The sequence below is a fragment of the Barbatula barbatula genome (assembly GCF_947034865.1).
Source record: "Barbatula barbatula genome assembly, chromosome: 8".
NCBI lineage: Eukaryota > Metazoa > Chordata > Actinopteri > Cypriniformes > Nemacheilidae > Barbatula > Barbatula barbatula.
Genome location: NC_136771.1, coordinates 24,798,701 through 24,816,247, shown reverse-complemented (window position 1 = coordinate 24,816,247; position 17,547 = coordinate 24,798,701). Strand labels below are relative to the sequence as shown.

Below are 17,547 nucleotides of genomic sequence, written 5' to 3'. Positions count from 1 at the left end.
CCTATTCTATATGTGCACACAAGTATAAATATAATAGTACAAATATAATGTATTACTATAGCCATATACTACTCTGATAAAATGACATGTGATTAACATTAACATATGCTAAAGAAAGAATAATTGATATCATTCAAGTGAACTAGCTGTTCAGTCATGACATCAATTATTAGGTCAACATGGAAAGGTGTTTTTCTCTGGTATTCTTCAGTTCTTTTTACTATTATGGTTTTGGGCTTATGGGTAAATTTAGATCTGGCTATTACCAGTTGAACAGACTTTTCTTCATAAAATGAATTACGCACAATCAGAATTTAAGGATGACACCTTAATAGGGAAGTTCATGATTTATTTGTGTGCTTGATTCATAAAAATCTAATAAACATCTGTCAATGAGCCAATGTGAACATCTCTAAATATATCTTTACTTGCGAAATTGACATACATTTCATGATTGCAATACTAACGTACAGATAGTTCTTGGGAACATTATTGTGTTATTTTGGAATACACAGTACATGTACATTACAACAAAACTACTTATGCTAAGGAATATCATGTAATCTTTACAGCTTTTATTAAACAGAAAACCATAGGGTTTCCATTGACAATAGAGGACATTTCACGTAAACATAAAAAAACTAACCCTCTCTATTTCTCTCAACAGGTATTGTTCTGGTTTTGGTAGAAACTAGTAACTTTGTATTAGCATGTATTGTATTATAGCTCCCTGAACTCTCTGTAAATTGCTTTGGATGGATAAGCATTATAAATCTGCCGCCCTTAATAATATATGTCAAAAAGTGATAGACTAAAATCTGATTTTGATGACTAAACCCAAAGCAGAACTTGACACAGGAGAACAATCAAACAAAAGTGAAACCACTTACGATGCTCCTGAGAGACTTGACACGTCTTGTCTGTGACTCGGGTGTTTGTTGGCCTACAGGGGGCGTATTCCTGTGTGGCCGGGTTTGATTGCGTTGCTAGGCTCCGAGATCATGAGAGATGCGTTGCTACGTGTGCAAGTATCCGACGGAAACGCAGTAGTGCTCCAGCAGGACCTACTGAAAAGGGAGAACTTACTCGAATTGTGCCTCAATATAAAAGAACGGACTTAACACATTTGTGTAAACTGCATAACCACTGTTTTTACATTTGTGTTTTAACCAGTTTTATATGCATATTTGTCATAGAATAAAAAGTAGTTGTTGAATGAAACATTTTTTTATTAGGCTTCAGTAGCTGTGTCTCTTGTCACAGTGAGGACACTCGTGTGGTTTTTCTCCAGTGTGAATTCTCTGATGTTTCTGAAATATTTTCCACATTCACTGCAGTGGAAAGGTTTTTCTCCAGTGTGTCTTCAGTCTAGAAGACGATTCAAAACTCCTCTTTAGTGTGTTTATCGGCGGACTGAAGAGCTGCAGAGAGACTCCTGCTGGACTGGAGAGAGAAAAGATTGATGACTAAAATTGACGAAATCTGGTAAATATATTTTCTCTGGATTATATGGATGTTGTTCTTGTAATAATAACAATTGATCAATAATGCAGTGGCCGCTTAGGCCCCAAAGAGTCGTTGTTATTGATTTCATAACTCTTGCGCCGCTTGTATATTTTTGTTAAATTAAATCATATCTCACTTCAGATAAACGATCGTTCGGATCTGTTGCGCGCGCTCTGTTCTGAGATCAGTCGCAGTAAACGCGGGAGGCGCGTGCTCACTGCTGTTTCCGTTGAGTAGCTTTCTGTGTAGAAACAATCCAGCGAAATGACGTCATTACTGTAACTGATGACAGAAAACACTTAAACACTGATGAATGTTTTCAGGGCCGATATTACACCGAATCAATGACGGTTCTGTCCTCACCCTTAATAGGCCGTTATCGGTGGCTTCCCGGTTAGGGATTAGTTTAAATCAGGATTAGAATTAAATTAGGGCACTTAAATCGTTTTTACAAACGACATTACAAAAAATAACATCACTCATGTGAATTTTGAGACAAAACAATTGCACTAGACTATATTGTAAGATGTGTCAGGCCAAATTGTTTCCAGTTTCTTTTGGTCAAGCAATAGTGTAAATCTCTGTAGGCTACTGAAACCGCACATATTTATACAAATACATGTTATTGTTAAGCAAAGTATCCTGCATATGAATCTAACTACGAATTTAAAATGTAAAATATAAAACATTAATAAAAACAACATGAAACACAGAACAGTGTCCCCACTCTGTCAGTACATGAAGTAACATGGTTAAATGCTTCAGCAATCTTTTTTATATTTATGCTTTAAATTTTTATTTTTTTAAATCCATACATTGATAACACACACACACATTCTGCACATTACATCTTCAACACGCCTGGGAGACGTCTAATGTCAGATGAAATACAGATGTCTAGAAGACGTCTGTGAGATGTTTATGATTTAGAATGTTAAACAGCTCTTTCTAAGACGTTTATCAGATGTTTTACACATGTTTTCCAGATCTTTAGCAGGCATTTTATCGACCTGTCTATTGTATCTAGGTTCCCAGTGTGGGTCAGTGTAATTTACCATAAACTCTGACAGAGAATAGCATATAAAAACAATTCAAACTTGAATCCTTAAAAGGTTAGTCTATGGTTTTAAAATGAAAAACATTTCCATTATCTTTTTAATTTGCACACATCTCCTTTTTGCATTTTATTTAAACTTAAAAGTTACAATGTAAATATTTACAAGCCATTCATATGCAGCTTCTTTTGAGTTTGTAGTGGATTATTTTGAGATTTCAAAGAGACTATATTCTCACATGCATTTCCTAATCCTAATAACATGGATACGGTTTCATTTAAAATACATTTTCTTGCAAACATTTCAAGAGCATAGTTCACCTCATGAAGACGATCATGATAATAGGTTTGTTTTCAAACACAACCAGATTCAATGGCAATAATCCATTCAACTTCGTTTACTGCTGCTCAGGTCAGATGGACAGACCATCACATAACCCAATGCCATTAAAGCAAATAGATCCCTTTAATGCAATGTGAATATGATGTCTTTAATAACTTTAAAAGTTATTGTTGTTCAATCTCTCCCTTGCTTACTCCAGTTTTAATCCTCCTAGTTGTAAATCGATTTGGATAAAAGCATTTGCCAAATGAATAAATATTAATGTAAAAGCCTACAACTGGTAAAGGGAGTTTGGAAGCATTGAGCCACAGAAACCTACGATGATTCCAGTGCAGTTTGTTCTTCAGCATGTTTCTTCTGATGAGTCTGAAAAGTTCCTAAATAAGCGAATCTCTCTCCACAGATGGAGCATTGATAAGGTTTCTCTCCAGTGTGAACTCTCTCATGGGTTCTAAGGCCATCTGATCGAGCAAACGTCTTGTCACACTGAGAACATTTATAAAGTCTTTCACCTGTATGAATTCTCTGGTGTTTTATTAAAACGTATTGTCGACTAAAACTTCTCCCACAAACATTACAGTGATAAGGTTTCTCTCCAGTGTGAATTCTCTGATGAGCTTTAAAAGTACTATGATGAGCAAAGCTCTTTCCACAGTGAGAGCAGATGTAAGGTTTCTCTCCAGTGTGAACTCTCTCATGACGGAGCAGCTGTGCTTTCTCACGGAAACGTTTATCACATTGTAAACAGTGAAAGGGTTTCTCGTCAGAGTGTGTCCGTTGGTGTGACTTTAGACAACTTGAATCCTTAAAGCCTTTACCACATTCACTGCACTGATACGGTCTCTCATTGGTGTGGACACGAATGTGTTTCTTCAGATGGGGTTCGTGGCTGAATCTCCACTCACAGTGAGGACACTTGTGCGGTTTTTCTCCAGTGTGAACTCTCTTATGATGAGCAACAAGAGTTCCTTTGGTGCTGAAATATTTGCCACATTCACTGCAGTGGAAAGACTTTTCTCCAGTGTGTGTCTTCGTGTGGACTTTCATATTAGATGAAGTTGTAACAAAATTCTTCCCAAACATCTCACTTTGAAAGTGTTTCTCGTCTCTGTGCTCTTGTGAATGAAGTTTCTTCTCTTGTAAGGTAGGAAAGCTGATGTCACATCTCCTGCAGGTGAAGAGTTTCTGATCTGTGTGTTTTGATGTAGAGGCCGTTTCTCCATCACAACATGAATCACCGCTCTCATCTGAAAGAAGCACAACAGTGTTAAGAAGAAGCTCCAGCACATCTAATGCAAACACAATAATTAAAATTGTTTTACACAGGGTCAATTCCATATGATATTGTACATTCACACACTCCTATTTTGAGTTAATAGAAAATAGTGACAACTGCATTCTCTAACCAAAGTAAATCCCTAAAATCCACATGGAAATTCATGTTCGGTTCGAGTCAGTGCACAACACAAAATGTTACATTATTTGAGAAGCAAGTTATTACAATGCCCTGAGACTACATCAGTGTTGACTGAGAATGAGAAACTTAGTTTAGTTTGTGACTTGAGTGATGTCAAAACACATTTCATAACACAGGAACTCACATGACAGAGATAAGACAACAGAACATACCTGAAGAAATAAAATCATCATTATCGTGATTCTCATCTTCATCGGTCTCTTCTTCCTCTGACGTGGGTTCAGATTTAATCTCCATCAGACTCCCATCAGCCATCACTTTGACAACACAAATGTCCAGTGGTATGTTGTGCAGGATCTGCTGTTCTCCAGCGTTACAGACAGAATCCAGAGACTCTGTGGAGGTTTGATCAGTAGATTCATCCTGATTCAAGGTGTGATTACTGTCACACACAGTGTCCTGAGCGTCTGTGGGGTTTGTGTCAGTATAACAGAGTAAAGTGAGGCTGAGCTCGGAGTCCTGTGTGTGTCTGGAGCACATCTCATCCGACTGTGACGTCATCGTCAACACCTAAACACAAACATACACACAAACACACACAACACTCTATTTACACTCATGAAAACACTAAAGAGAGAAAATCAAAGTGATGTAAACACGCAGCGCTCGATGTTTGTCTTTCTTTCTTTCTTTAGTGTGTTTATCGGCGGACTGAAGAGCTGCAGAGCGACTCCTGCTGGACTGGAGACTCATCACACTCAACACTGGAGTCATGACGTTTTCTCCTTATCACTGTGCTCAGCGGACGCAGTTGGCATTCAGACGTCGTCTCCACTTATTTGGTCACGTGACAATGTATTTTTACTTTGTAAAATCTCACGATGCAGTTTGATATATGTTTAATGTATTGTTAGGCCTATTCATGCTATATACAGAGATATAATTTCTAGAAACAGAAGCAAAAACAAGTTTAAAATGTCAAACAATTGATATGCAAATAAATGCAGTTCTTTTTTCTCTCATAATTACTGTACACCTGTTATTCAAGGGGATTTTTAAACTATTCTTCTGTAACATTTTGTGTTTTTCAGCGCTTTTTAAAATTATAATTGTGTTAAACCAGCTGTTCAGGAAACACATTGACTATAAGCAAAACATTAAAGTTATACAAGTGAAAAAACACACACACACGCACGCGCACACACACACACGTTTCGACACCCAAATGCATAAAACAACTCCACACGCACAGAACACAAAATACACACGGTCACACACAAAGCATGGTTATCACAGAGAGGCACAGGTCAAATATTATGCAGACCATAAATTCCTATATGTAAAAAAAATGCATTTAGCAAAATGTTATATATAAAGTGAAAATAATAAATAATTTTAAGGCTGCTGTCAGCAGAATCCCCTAGACTTTGAGATGGTCTTAAAGATCTTGCAGCCTTTCTAATAGTAAAAAAGAAATGTACACTGTGGCAAGCCCATGAAGAGCTTTCAAAACCAATAAAAGAACCTTGAATTTAACCCTCCACTCAAGGGAGCCAATGCAGAGAGAAAGCTTTTCGGCCAACTAAGATGTGCGAAAAATAACTACTTCATATTTTGGACTCGTTCAAGGAAGCTAAAAGCCATCCACATTTTTATTTCATCCAGGCAGTCAAGCCAAACTGTCCATTTCAAGTCATCGTTACCTTTCAAATCGTCTCCGCGGACCGTTGGCTAAACGTCTGGTGCATACGGCACACTTTTCTGGAAACACTTCAGCACGTTCAAAGTCGTCATGAGATTGATTGAACACAACACGTCTATTTGACGTCTGCATTTACAGCTGCAATACACAGTTTGCTCATCTGCAATACGTCTCGGAGACGTCTGAAATGTGTCTTCTAAAGATCTGGAAAACATCTGCTAAACATCTTAGAAAGACCTGCTTTACATCCGTTATAAATCATAAACATCTTACAGACATCTTCTAGATGTCAACATGAGGTCTGACAGCAGACATATCCGATATGTATTGCAGATGAGCAAACGATGTATTGTAGATGTCTTGCAGACGTCAAATAGACGTAAGTCAGATGTACGTGTGCTATCAGGGAAAGGATTTCCGGGAGACGTGCGTGTGGCGATATTTAACGGTCCACCTGGAAACAACACAAAGACGACTGATCTAACCTGCCAGATTGTCTGTTGCTTAGTGGAGGAATTATACATACATAGTTTTAGTCTTTTGTATTGTAATGTATTTGTCCCAAACAGGGTGGACATCATGTGCCGGTATTTATTTTAATTAACAGATTAATTTAACCCATTTTGGCGCTCAAGTCTTTATCTTAAAATAGAAAATATGTTTTAATTTCCAAAAGTTTCAAACTCCAAGTTAACAAATTATTCAAATCATTCAATTAGCAAACACATCTATACAATGAGACTTAATATTAAACATTTTGCCTTAAGACAGATAGCACAAGATCTGCTAAAGATGTTTAATTGTATTGTAAAGTTGGCCTGTGTCATATATTTTGTTCTGATAAGAACTTAAAATCTCTAATGTTTCCAACTACTTGTAAATCGTGAGAAAATCTGCATTCTTAACAGTGACATAGGGCTGTGGAGTCCCCTGTCAATGGCGTCATATCCGATTTATCCTTTGTTACCGCCTTTACTGACATAGAAAGCGAATGTGTCGTGGACAAATGTGGAAGAAGTGTCTTGCCTCTTGCGGTCACTTATTTATTGACCACAATTAAACGCAACGTTTTTAAAACTTTATTACCTAATCTGATCCGCTAACATGATTTCTCGTTCCCGTCTGATTGATTGCCATCAGCGGGGGAGTTGAAGCCTCAGATCCCATCATTCCACATTCCTTCACAGCGTCATCAAGCAAGGCCATTGTTTTTGTCGTTTTGATTCACAAACCGTTCCTTTAAGACAAAACAACAAAGGCTTCTACTCACAGTAAGAACTACATGTACAGTGACTGGATGAGACTGAGCCTTACAGAGATTCTATAATGTCAGTGCAGTTTATTCTTCAGCATGATTTTTCTCGCCGCAGATGGAGCAGTGGTAGGATTGTCTTCAGTATGAACTCGCTCATGGGTTCTCAGGAAAAATCTATCAGTAAATGCTTTGTCACACTGAGAACATTTGTAAGGTCTTTCTCCAGTATGAATTCTCTGGTGAGTCACTAAATGGTGACTTCGACTAAAACTCTTCCCACAAACACTGCAGTGATAAGGTTTCTCTCCAGTGTGAACTCTCAGATGATCTTTGAAAGTACTTGAATCAGTAAAGCTCTTTCCACAGTGAGAGCAGAGGTAAGGTTTCTCTCCAGTGTGAATTCTCTCATGACGAACCAGATGAGGTTTCTGACGGAAGCCTTTATTACAGTGTGAACACTGATAGAGTTTCTCATCAGAGTGTGTTCTTTGATGTAACCTTAAACAACCTGAATCCCTAAAGCCTTTTCCACATTCACTGCAAAGATACGGTCTCTCGTTGGTGTGTAAATGCATGTGTCTCTTCAGATGAGGTTTGTGGCTGAATCTCTTCTCACAGTGAGGACACTTGTGCATTTTCCCCCCCGTGTGAATTCTTTGATGAGTAACAAGAGTTCCTTTGGTGGTGAAATATTTGTCACATTCACTGCAGTGGAAAGGTTTTTCTCCAGTGTGTGTCCTCATGTGTTCTTTCAGACTAGAAGGGTAGAGAAAACTTTTCCCACACTGCTGACAGTGAAAGTGTTTCTTGTCTCTGTGCTCTTGTGAATGAAGTCTCTTCTCTTGTAAGGTAGGAAAGCTGATGTCACATCTCCTGCAGGTGAAGAGTTTCTGTTCTGTGTGTTTTCTCTCATGTGTCTCTAAACGTCTCTGTGAACTGAATGTCTTTCCACAGGTGATGCAGGAAAGAGTTTGTGCTGTCAGTCGCTGTTTTGATGTAGAGGCCGTTTCTCCATCACAACATGAATCACCGCTCTCATCTGAAAGAAAAATAACAACAGATTACTACTTTTTTTTTTTTTAAATCAATTCTGATGCTTTGAAATCTTGGTCATGAGCATAACCAGTAACTGGAATTTTAAATTTGGTAACTTTTTGGAATTTGAAACAGTGTTCGTGATTCTTTCATCTAAGGCAATGGTGGGGAACCTTGATCCTGGAGGTCCACTGTCCTGCAGTGTTTATCTCCAACCTATTCAAATACACCTCAACCAGGTCAGAGGATTAATCTAGAGGATTACTAGAAACTTCACTACAGGCGTGTGTTTGAGCTGGTTGGACCTTAACTCTGCAGGACAGTGGCCCTCCAGGATTAAGGTTCCCCACCCCGATCTAAGGGGTGTGTTGGAGATGTCAAAATGCATAACTAAGATCAAATTTATACACTTAAACTGGATCATTTTTAGAAACATTGTAATCAAATAACTGACATAAAATGTCCACCCCGTTATGGACAAACACACAACAACCTAAGGATTTAAAATCATTCAAACTAAAAAAAAGGTATTTTTCATTTATGTTTCTTTATAATCCCCAAAGAGAATGGACATGTTGTTGACTTTGAATGACTCAAATAATAAACTAACAGAAACAGACAACAGAGCTCTGCACTGACCTTGCACTGGTGCTTCTCAACGTGTGATGATGACGACACATGCTGTTATCTTATTTTAATTAAATGGGCAAACATTACAGGGAGGGCACACAGACAAAAAAATCATAATTCAAATTTACTTGAAAAAAATGATTTTTAGGATAATGTAAACGCTGACGTAAATGTGTTTTTGACAAATAAAGTTTTAACATACAGCCCCGTGGACATGAGAAAACTATGTGAGAAGACTTAAAGACCATTAAATATAAATTCATACAAGTAGTCACATTTGACTTTTGGATAAAAGTAGAAAACTTTAAAAAGACACTAATGCTTATAAAACAAAGTAAAGTTTGAAATATGTAACAGGAACCAAAACAATCGATAAAGATAAATTGTCAAAGAAGGAAACATACCTGAAGGAATAAAATCATCATCATCATTATCGTAGTCATTCTTATCTTCATCAGTCTGATCTTCCTCTGATGTGGGATCTATTTCTATGTCCATCAGTCTGACAGAACACATGTTCAGTGGTCTGGTGTTCAGGATCTGCTGTTCTCCAGCGTTACAGACAGAATCCAGAGACTCTGTGGAGGTTTGATCAGTAGATTCATCCTGATTCAAGGTGTGATTACTGTCACACACAGTGTCCTGAGCGTCTGTGGGGTTTGTGTCAGTATAACAGAGTAAAGTGAGGCTGAGCTCGGAGTCCTGTGTGTGTCTGGATTTCTGTTCAGAGAGGAAATATATTGACATAAAGCTCTAAAGTGTCACAGTGACATTAAAGTAGAAACATTTAAAAACAGTCAATGATGTTGAATGTGTCCAAACCTCTGTGTTGAGTTCATGTCCTCTTGTCCTCAGCTTTTCCTCCAGTAACTTCACCTCTTTCTTCAGCTGACAGATTTCTGTGATGAAATCATCAATATCCAGCATGGACACATCAGTTCCTACTGATTTACAGCACATCACATTCGCCTGTGATGTCGTTGTCAACATTCTGAACACAGAAATACACACACAGACAACACACTGTTTACACTCATGAAAACACTAAAGAGAGAAATCCTGAGAACACAAGATTAGCCACTGCCTTTACAATGAATGGAGAGGGATGCAACGCTCAATATGGCTGTTCGAGCGACGAAAGTAACGCCTTCCAGTGAAACGAGCCAATCGTCAATCAATAAAGATGGGCGGGGCTCTTATGGGGTGATTGCAAGCCTGTGCAAAATAGCTCAAATATGATTTTTAGCGCAAACCTAAGTTATGATACAGTTAATGTCATGTGTCATTATTAATATGCGATTTTTGCCAGCAATTACAAAAAACTGCTTTCCTCCATTCAAGTAGGTCGGACTGAGGACTTGCAATGAGGTAAATAACTGCCCAGAGGCGTTGCAAACATGGCAACTGAGTGGCACGATTTCCAATTGGGATATATTGCCCTTGGAAGTGAAAACATTCATGGCTGCCATATTAAAGGGTCGTTCGTTCCAAACTGAAGTGCTCATAACTGGCCATTTCAAAGGGCCCTTCGGAATGAAGGATTTTAAAGTGTACAACTGATGGGCACTTCACAACCCCATGATTCTTTGCTTTGCGACACCTTATGGGCATGGAATGATGACGCAGAAGGGCACTTCAAGAAACAGTTGTTTGGTCCCCTACACCCTTCGACCCGTTGAAGCTCTCACTCCGGCTTAGTGTTTAGGCAGCTTTGGGCACACATGAGCTTCTTCTTTAAAGGCGGTGTGTCCGATTGCTGAAGTCGACTGAGGAGCCAATCAGCAATAAGTTGTAAAGTGCACAAGATGGACATTAGTCGACCTGAGCGCTGCGGAAAGTGAAAGATGGGGATGGGGTGGGTCAACAACGGCTTAGAGAAATTGGACACCCCGCCTTTAAGAATGGGAAATGGAAACAGTATTTAATGATAAAACAAGCATTTTACGCTGCAGCTTGCAAAGTGCCAACATGCTGTGCTGTATAATACTCAAAAAATAATCCCTGAAAAACATTTATGCATAGACTTTACTTTAATTTAATATCATTAATGGGCTTCATTTAGTGAGAAGTGTCTCACCTGATTAAATGAAATTTCCTGTCAGAGAAACTCTGGTCAGTTCAAGTCAGAAACACGGAATTCTGTCCAATTGTAATTATGTCATTTAAAATATACACAATTATATATGAATAACTCTTAAGTCACAAGTTAATTCAAACACGTTTCATTTCAGAGAAACAATCCTGTCAGACGCAGTTCTGTGGTGCGCGCGCTGTGTATGTAATGTATGTAACGAGCAGTGACGTCACGTTCCCACGTGAACTGACATTTACATCCAAGCGCGTGAACGTGAATGTGTTCAGTAACACTTTTCTGTAGTGACGTTTCCTGAAGTTAAATTACTAAACACACTCGCGCTCAGGCGTCACGTGTTTGGTGTAATGAAGTAGTTGCAATCACTCAACTCGCTATGAGAATAGTGCCTAGCATATAGGCTAGCTACCGATTAACGACTGAAATGCACAAATAAACGAAACGTGGATGACGTGCATGAAGTAATAAATCTGAAACGTTTCACCATAAAACATGTTTTCTTTTAGTTCTGTGAAACAAAACCAATGTTACTCACATATCGAGAAGAAACAACGCAACCTCGGCGTCCGATCCCAGGCCTTCCCGCTCCCTCAGTTCTCTCCAGCGCTGGAAAGCGGGTCCGATATTGACACGGGTTCTACTTCTTGCCTGATCGTAGGCCTTCTTCAGTTCCGCAGACGTTCTCCTCTCCTCCATCTTTCTCTTTCTGTCGTCGCTCGGCTAATATCCGTCCTGTGTACTGAGCACAGTCTCCATCATTACTAGACACGCCCCTTACTGCTGATTGGCTACAACTTAGTGTTGCTTTTTGTCCCTATTCAGCCTTTTCCGAATAATAATGAACAACAAAATACAAACAACATACAGAGGAAACATATAACAGATCCTTCAATATACATTAAAAGAGACAAACATCTAGCAATATTATTACTACACATATATATTCCAGACAATACAAATAAGCACAATCAATCACGACATTTTATTTGAAGTGTTTGCTTTAAATCTATTCAAAACAACTAAAAGAGGGTGTTATGGGTATTATATTAGCTTTATGCAGGTGAAAGTTCCCGAAAAGTATCAATCATTTCAGTGTTTAGTCAATTAAAGAAGATCCAGTGTTACAGTCCAAGAAAATAATCATCGGGTCTTCTATTGCAATTAACTTACGAAATATATAAAAAATCTGCATAAAAACCTGCTTCCAAAAGTCTGGAGGAAAAGATAAATGTGTAAGGCTTTCAGGTTTAAGATTACAAAATGAAAATAATGGTGAGATGTCCTTATTAAAGTTATAAATCAAAGCATTACATGCATAATATCTATGGAATATCTTCACATTTCCTTTTCCTTTTGGCCAATGAAAACTATTACACTCTGACCGTGTTTTGTCAATAGAAAAGATGTCAAAAATGTGCTTCCATTTCACAAGTGCTTTTGAACAACAACTACAATTTTGGGTGAGACACTTTCTAATCTGAAAGTTTCATATAAATATCTCTAATAACAAAATGTATTTTACAATCGGGTGTAAGAGCTCAAGTCTGACGTCCCATGTTTTAAAAGGCCAAAGTGCAGTGCACACACCACACTATCTCGAGTACTGCTTCAGTATTCCCATCATGCATTATGTTCTTCACATGCTCTTGGAAATTCAACAATTCCCACAGCAACCAAGAAATAATTCATGGAACGGCGGCGCTCTTTGAATGTTAGCAGATGGTTGTAATGTTTTAATGTTACTAAATCCAGACGTTACTTCCCGGTTGAAGTAGGAATTATTGAATTTCTGAGAGTATGTGAAGGCAGCATAAATCGTTTTCCCTGGGTCACGTGATATTAGTTATACTACTCATTTTTAAGGTTATATGCATGTTTGACATCAGGGAGAGGAACTGTCTAGAGTTTGGCCAACATGTGTTTTTCTTTTGACATTTGTTATTTTTGGTACAGCTGATTTGATACAAATTTAAAGTGCTTTCTGACTTGACTATAATTTGATGTTACATTTTATTTCATAAAAAACAAATGTCAAAATTATTTTTGTATTTAGTAAACATACCCCTGCATTTAAAAAGATGATTCTATCTTAATATATTTGTGTTTGTATCATTTATTTATTACCCTCTAGAATCCCTTATAAAGAATGGAACATTGAACAACTCTTCAACTAAAGAGACAGTATCATGACATTACGGGGTGGACACACATGACCTATATACAGCGTCTATTGTTGGAGCTTTGGAATTATGGGCATCGGCCATACACAAGGGAAGCAATACATAAGTGCTCGGTTAAGTGCAGTCATCCGGGAAACCGCCCCAAGACTCAAGCAAGTGACAGACACTTCACTGTCATGGAGTTAATATACATTTTTATGAAGACTGTGATTTATGTCACTGACTACAGGAAAAGAATTAGAAATGTAGTAAAACATGTATAACAGAGTCATTATTAAAGTGTCATGAATGATCCAGTCAAAGTGAATCCATGATGTGTTTAACATCAGAACCTCACAGCACATCAACTGTTCTGAGAGAGAAATCTGATCTAAGTATCTACAGAGATATAAAGAGCTGTGTGTTTGTGTGTTTGTGTAAATGTTTTATGAAGGGTTTTCCTGCGGTTCTGACAGATTGTTTGTACAGGTTCCTCGATCATCTGCTGACTCTGAATCTTTCTTAGCAGACAGACGGGTGGATTTCTCTCCTGTGTGAACTTTCTGATGGAGTTTCAGGAGAACGTTTTGAGTAAACGCCTTGTCACACTGACGACATTTATAAGGTTTTTCTCCAGTATGAAGTCTCTGATGCGTCCGTAAATTGTCAAGTCGACTGAAACTCTTCCCACAAACATCGCAGGGATGAGGCTTTACTCCACTGTGAACTCTTCTATGAGCTTTGAAATGACGTGAGGCTGAAAAGCTCTTTCCACAGATACTGCAGTGATAAGGTCTTTCTCCAGTGTGAGTTCTCCGATGACCTCTAAAAGTATTTGGATCAGAAAAGCTCTTTCCGCAGTGAGAACAGAGGTAAGGTCTCTCTCCAGTGTGAATTCTCTCATGAATACTCAAATACCATTTATAGCGAAAGCGTTTATTGCAGTGCGAACACTGATAGAGTTTCTCATCAGAGTGTATTTTTTGGTGTTTCTGTAAAGAATCTGAATGCCTAAAGGTTTTTCCACATTCACTGCACAGATACGGTCTCTCATTGGTGTGGACACGCATGTGATTCTTTACTTGATATGTATTGTCAAATCTCTTCACACAGCGAGGACACTTGTACGGTTTTTCTTCAGTTTCCTCTTCTGTCAAGGCCGATTCTCCATCAGAACATGAATCGCTGCTCTCATCTGAAAGAAACACAACAGCATTAAAATCTTATTTGAATTACGCTTACAAACTTCATTCTGGATCATCATCTATGTACATTCACACAGCAGAGGAAGACGTTTGTCAGTCATTTTGAAGTGCTACTTTAAGTTATGTTCATTTAAGTATGAGCAGCTGCAGTATCAAAACACAAGCAGTTCCAGCATCTTTCTATCACTGTTCCTCGAGCCTCCTCAGGTACATTCATGAAGTATACTTATAATGCTGATGTTTGATGGGTTTTGCTTTTTCAAATGCACGTTTGTAAGCGACTCAAACGCAGTGATTTTAGATGTAGCAGCATATCCTAAAGGGATGCAACGATATGTACATTTTGGCCAATAATGGATAATTCTTTGACACTGGAAGTCGATAAACCATATATTGGCCGATATACAATATCTATACAGTATCATACGTTTTTTGTTTCTCTAATTTACACATTCATAAATATCTACATCAACAATATGTTGCTAATAACAGTAGTGAATGATCACAACAGTAGGAAAGGATAGTACTGTACTGTATTTAACTGTGAACAGCGTGCAGGTGATGTGGTTCAACCAGAGGAAATGATTCAGAATTAATCGGCTATAATATATCGGCCTAAATTTTACCATAGATAATAATCGATACAGATATATTTTCCTACTGAATCCAAGATTTAAACCTGTGAGATGTTGTAGCAGGACCTTAAACGTGCAGTTCATGCTGGAAAGAGAAATTAATAGAGTTATTTAGCTAGTAATGCAAGTGACACAAAACCCCTTTCACTGAAACATAAGAACTTCAGGAATTCACAGCATAATCAAACGTCATGAAAAGAAGAAGAAACATACCTGAGGGAATAAAATCATCATCACCACCATCAACAACTTCATCATCCTCCTCCTCATCATTCTCATCTTCATCAGTCTGTTCTTCATCTATTGTGGATTCTTCTTTTCTTTCCATGTTCCCACTTTTCACCAATTTGACTGAAGAAACAAACTCATCATGATGTTCTTCTTCTTCTGCAGGTTCAGTTTTGATGTCCATCAGTTTCCTGCAGTCCATCAGTCTGACAGAACACATGTTCAGTGGTCTGGTGTTCAGGATCTGCTGTTCTCCAGCGTTACAGACAGAATCCAGAGACTCTGTGGAGGTTTGATCAGTAGATTCATCCTGATTCAAGGTGTGATTACTGTCACACACAGTGTCCTGAGCGTCTGTGGGGTTTGTGTCAGTATAACAGAGTAAAGTGAGGCTGAGCTCGGAGTCCTGTGTGTGTCTGGAGCACATCTCATCCGACTGTGACGTCATCGTCAACATCTACACACACACAACACTCTGTTTACACTCATGAAAACACTAAAGAGAGAAAATCAAAGTGATGTAAACACGCAGCGCTCGATGTTTGTCTTTCTTTCTTTCTTTAGTGTGTTTATCGGCGGACTGAAGAGCTGCAGAGCGACTCCTGCTGGACTGGAGAGAGAAACACACATGACGACCATTTCATAGTCTTTCATTTTTTTAAATATCTGATATATTACTTCAGCGGTTTATTCATATTCTTTCTTAACTTCGATTCGGCGTGTTTAAATGAACGGACACTGATGTTTGTGAGTGACTGACTGAAGCTTTTGATTGTTGGATCAAAAAACGGCCGGTGAGAGACCGTATCAGTGCAGTGAATGTGGAAAAACATTTCTTAATAAGCTTAATTATGTGCCCTTCTCACAAATAAATATTGTTTTGTGTTTACTCATTTTAAGTACTTCTGTTTCAAGACCCTTGTCAGTTTCTGGACAGACTCAAACAACAAAAGGTTGTTGTCAAGCCCTGTTACGGAATAAAACCATTGTTAATGAAACAAAGGAAACTTTGAGAAGCAGAAGGGCATTGACTCAGACAGACTCTAACACCCCCAAATGAGAGATTTAGCTTTTTGAGGTGTGTAGTAATGACAGAGAAAACAATTTGGGCTATTTTTATTTCTAAGTAAGCCAAACTGTGAATGGAGTGCATTTTCTTACTTATGGTGATAAGCGTCTGCTGTTTTGTTGTAGGTTTATATTTAGCCTAGTTGTCTCTGGCCTCTGTAATGCTGAACAACACAGATCTGTATGATAGAGAAATGTTAAATAACATATATTCATAATAAGAACACATTATGCTCATTAGCTATTGTATACACAAATAAATATATAGGCATAAGCAGTTGAATGACAAACATACGTTTCTACAGCATAATGCTTGTGTGCCAAAATCACCATATAAAATACAGAACTTTCTTTTAAAGTAACAACAACAGCACAAGAGTGTGGTCCCATGTACTTGTCGTGCCTAGTGCACTATAAGGTCTGGACTTCCTGACGTCACCAAGTGTGGACCACAAGACCCCATCCCCTCTTCATCACTCTTTCCTCTTCCTCAACACTCACATTCCTCCTAAAGTACTCTCACTGCTAATGTATATTGACCTCAGTTGTTGTACAAACAGACAATGTCATCCTTGGATTATGACTTGACGCTGTGGTGTCTTATTAAACAAATTAGTTCACAGTGTTTTCACACATGGGCCCTCAGTGTTGGTAAAAGAGTGTAGACTTGAAAATGCGGTAATTCCCAATAAAACCCAAGTGCTATGAATTCTTTTATTTTAAAAAGCGTGTTCACAATTTGGAGAAGCACTTTCACATTTGTGAAGCAGAAGATGCGCTTGTAGATGAGTTAAATAATTGGTGCTCGATGTGCTTCTCATGGAGATCAAACCTGTTCCCAATCACTTTTAGTGATTTTGCTCTCATGACTGAAGTCGTGTTTGAATGGTTTGTGCGGTTTAGTCGAACTCTGATGTTTATTTTCATTCAGTGCCTGTTCTTTTGTAGCACAAGAATGCATTTTGTTTTGGTTCTTTGCACGTCTCTATCTGTTGGGTCTTCCCCTCAACGGAACCTGACACGTAAAGCTTATTATGCGCATAAACATACCAGCATTCACAAAGAGAATAAAATCATTTTAACCAACTTACAGTGTTCTTTACTGTATGTGCCCTATTGTGTCTTCCTGATGGTAAATTAAAAAAAATTGGTAAGGGCTACATTGCTTGGTGTGACTTTTATTTTGACATCGAAGGTCTTGAGTTTACGCGTCTACAC

General features: G+C 38.2%; 2 protein-coding genes across 3 annotated transcripts; both read right to left on the bottom strand.

The window, feature by feature from the left end:
- Positions 1-2,311: 2,311 nt before the first annotated feature.
- LOC306897215 (uncharacterized protein) lies at positions 2,312-7,205 on the bottom strand. Of its 2 annotated transcripts, XM_079461783.1 has the most exons (3): positions 7,109-7,205; positions 4,533-4,890; positions 2,312-4,150 (listed from the first exon to the last, which is right to left on the bottom strand). In XM_079461783.1, the coding sequence occupies exons 2-3, from the start codon at positions 4,879-4,881 to the stop codon at positions 3,219-3,221; spliced, it is 1,281 nt and encodes a 426-aa protein (XP_079317909.1). In that variant the 5' UTR covers positions 4,882-4,890; positions 7,109-7,205; the 3' UTR covers positions 2,312-3,218. The 2 variants fall into 2 exon arrangements, with proteins under 2 accessions (XP_079317909.1, XP_079317908.1); XM_079461782.1 differs by lacking the exon at positions 7,109-7,205 and having other exon boundaries at positions 4,533-5,004.
- A 33-nt stretch (positions 7,206-7,238) lies between these two features.
- Positions 7,239-15,771, bottom strand: LOC306897760 (uncharacterized protein). The gene is made up of 6 exons (XM_079462751.1): positions 15,247-15,771; positions 13,668-14,388; positions 11,570-11,740; positions 9,765-9,933; positions 9,347-9,662; positions 7,239-8,316 (listed from the first exon to the last, which is right to left on the bottom strand). Exons 1-6 carry the CDS (start codon positions 15,716-15,718, stop codon positions 7,352-7,354), a joined length of 2,814 nt encoding a protein of 937 aa, XP_079318877.1. The 5' UTR covers positions 15,719-15,771; the 3' UTR covers positions 7,239-7,351.
- Positions 15,772-17,547: the final 1,776 nt, after the last annotated feature.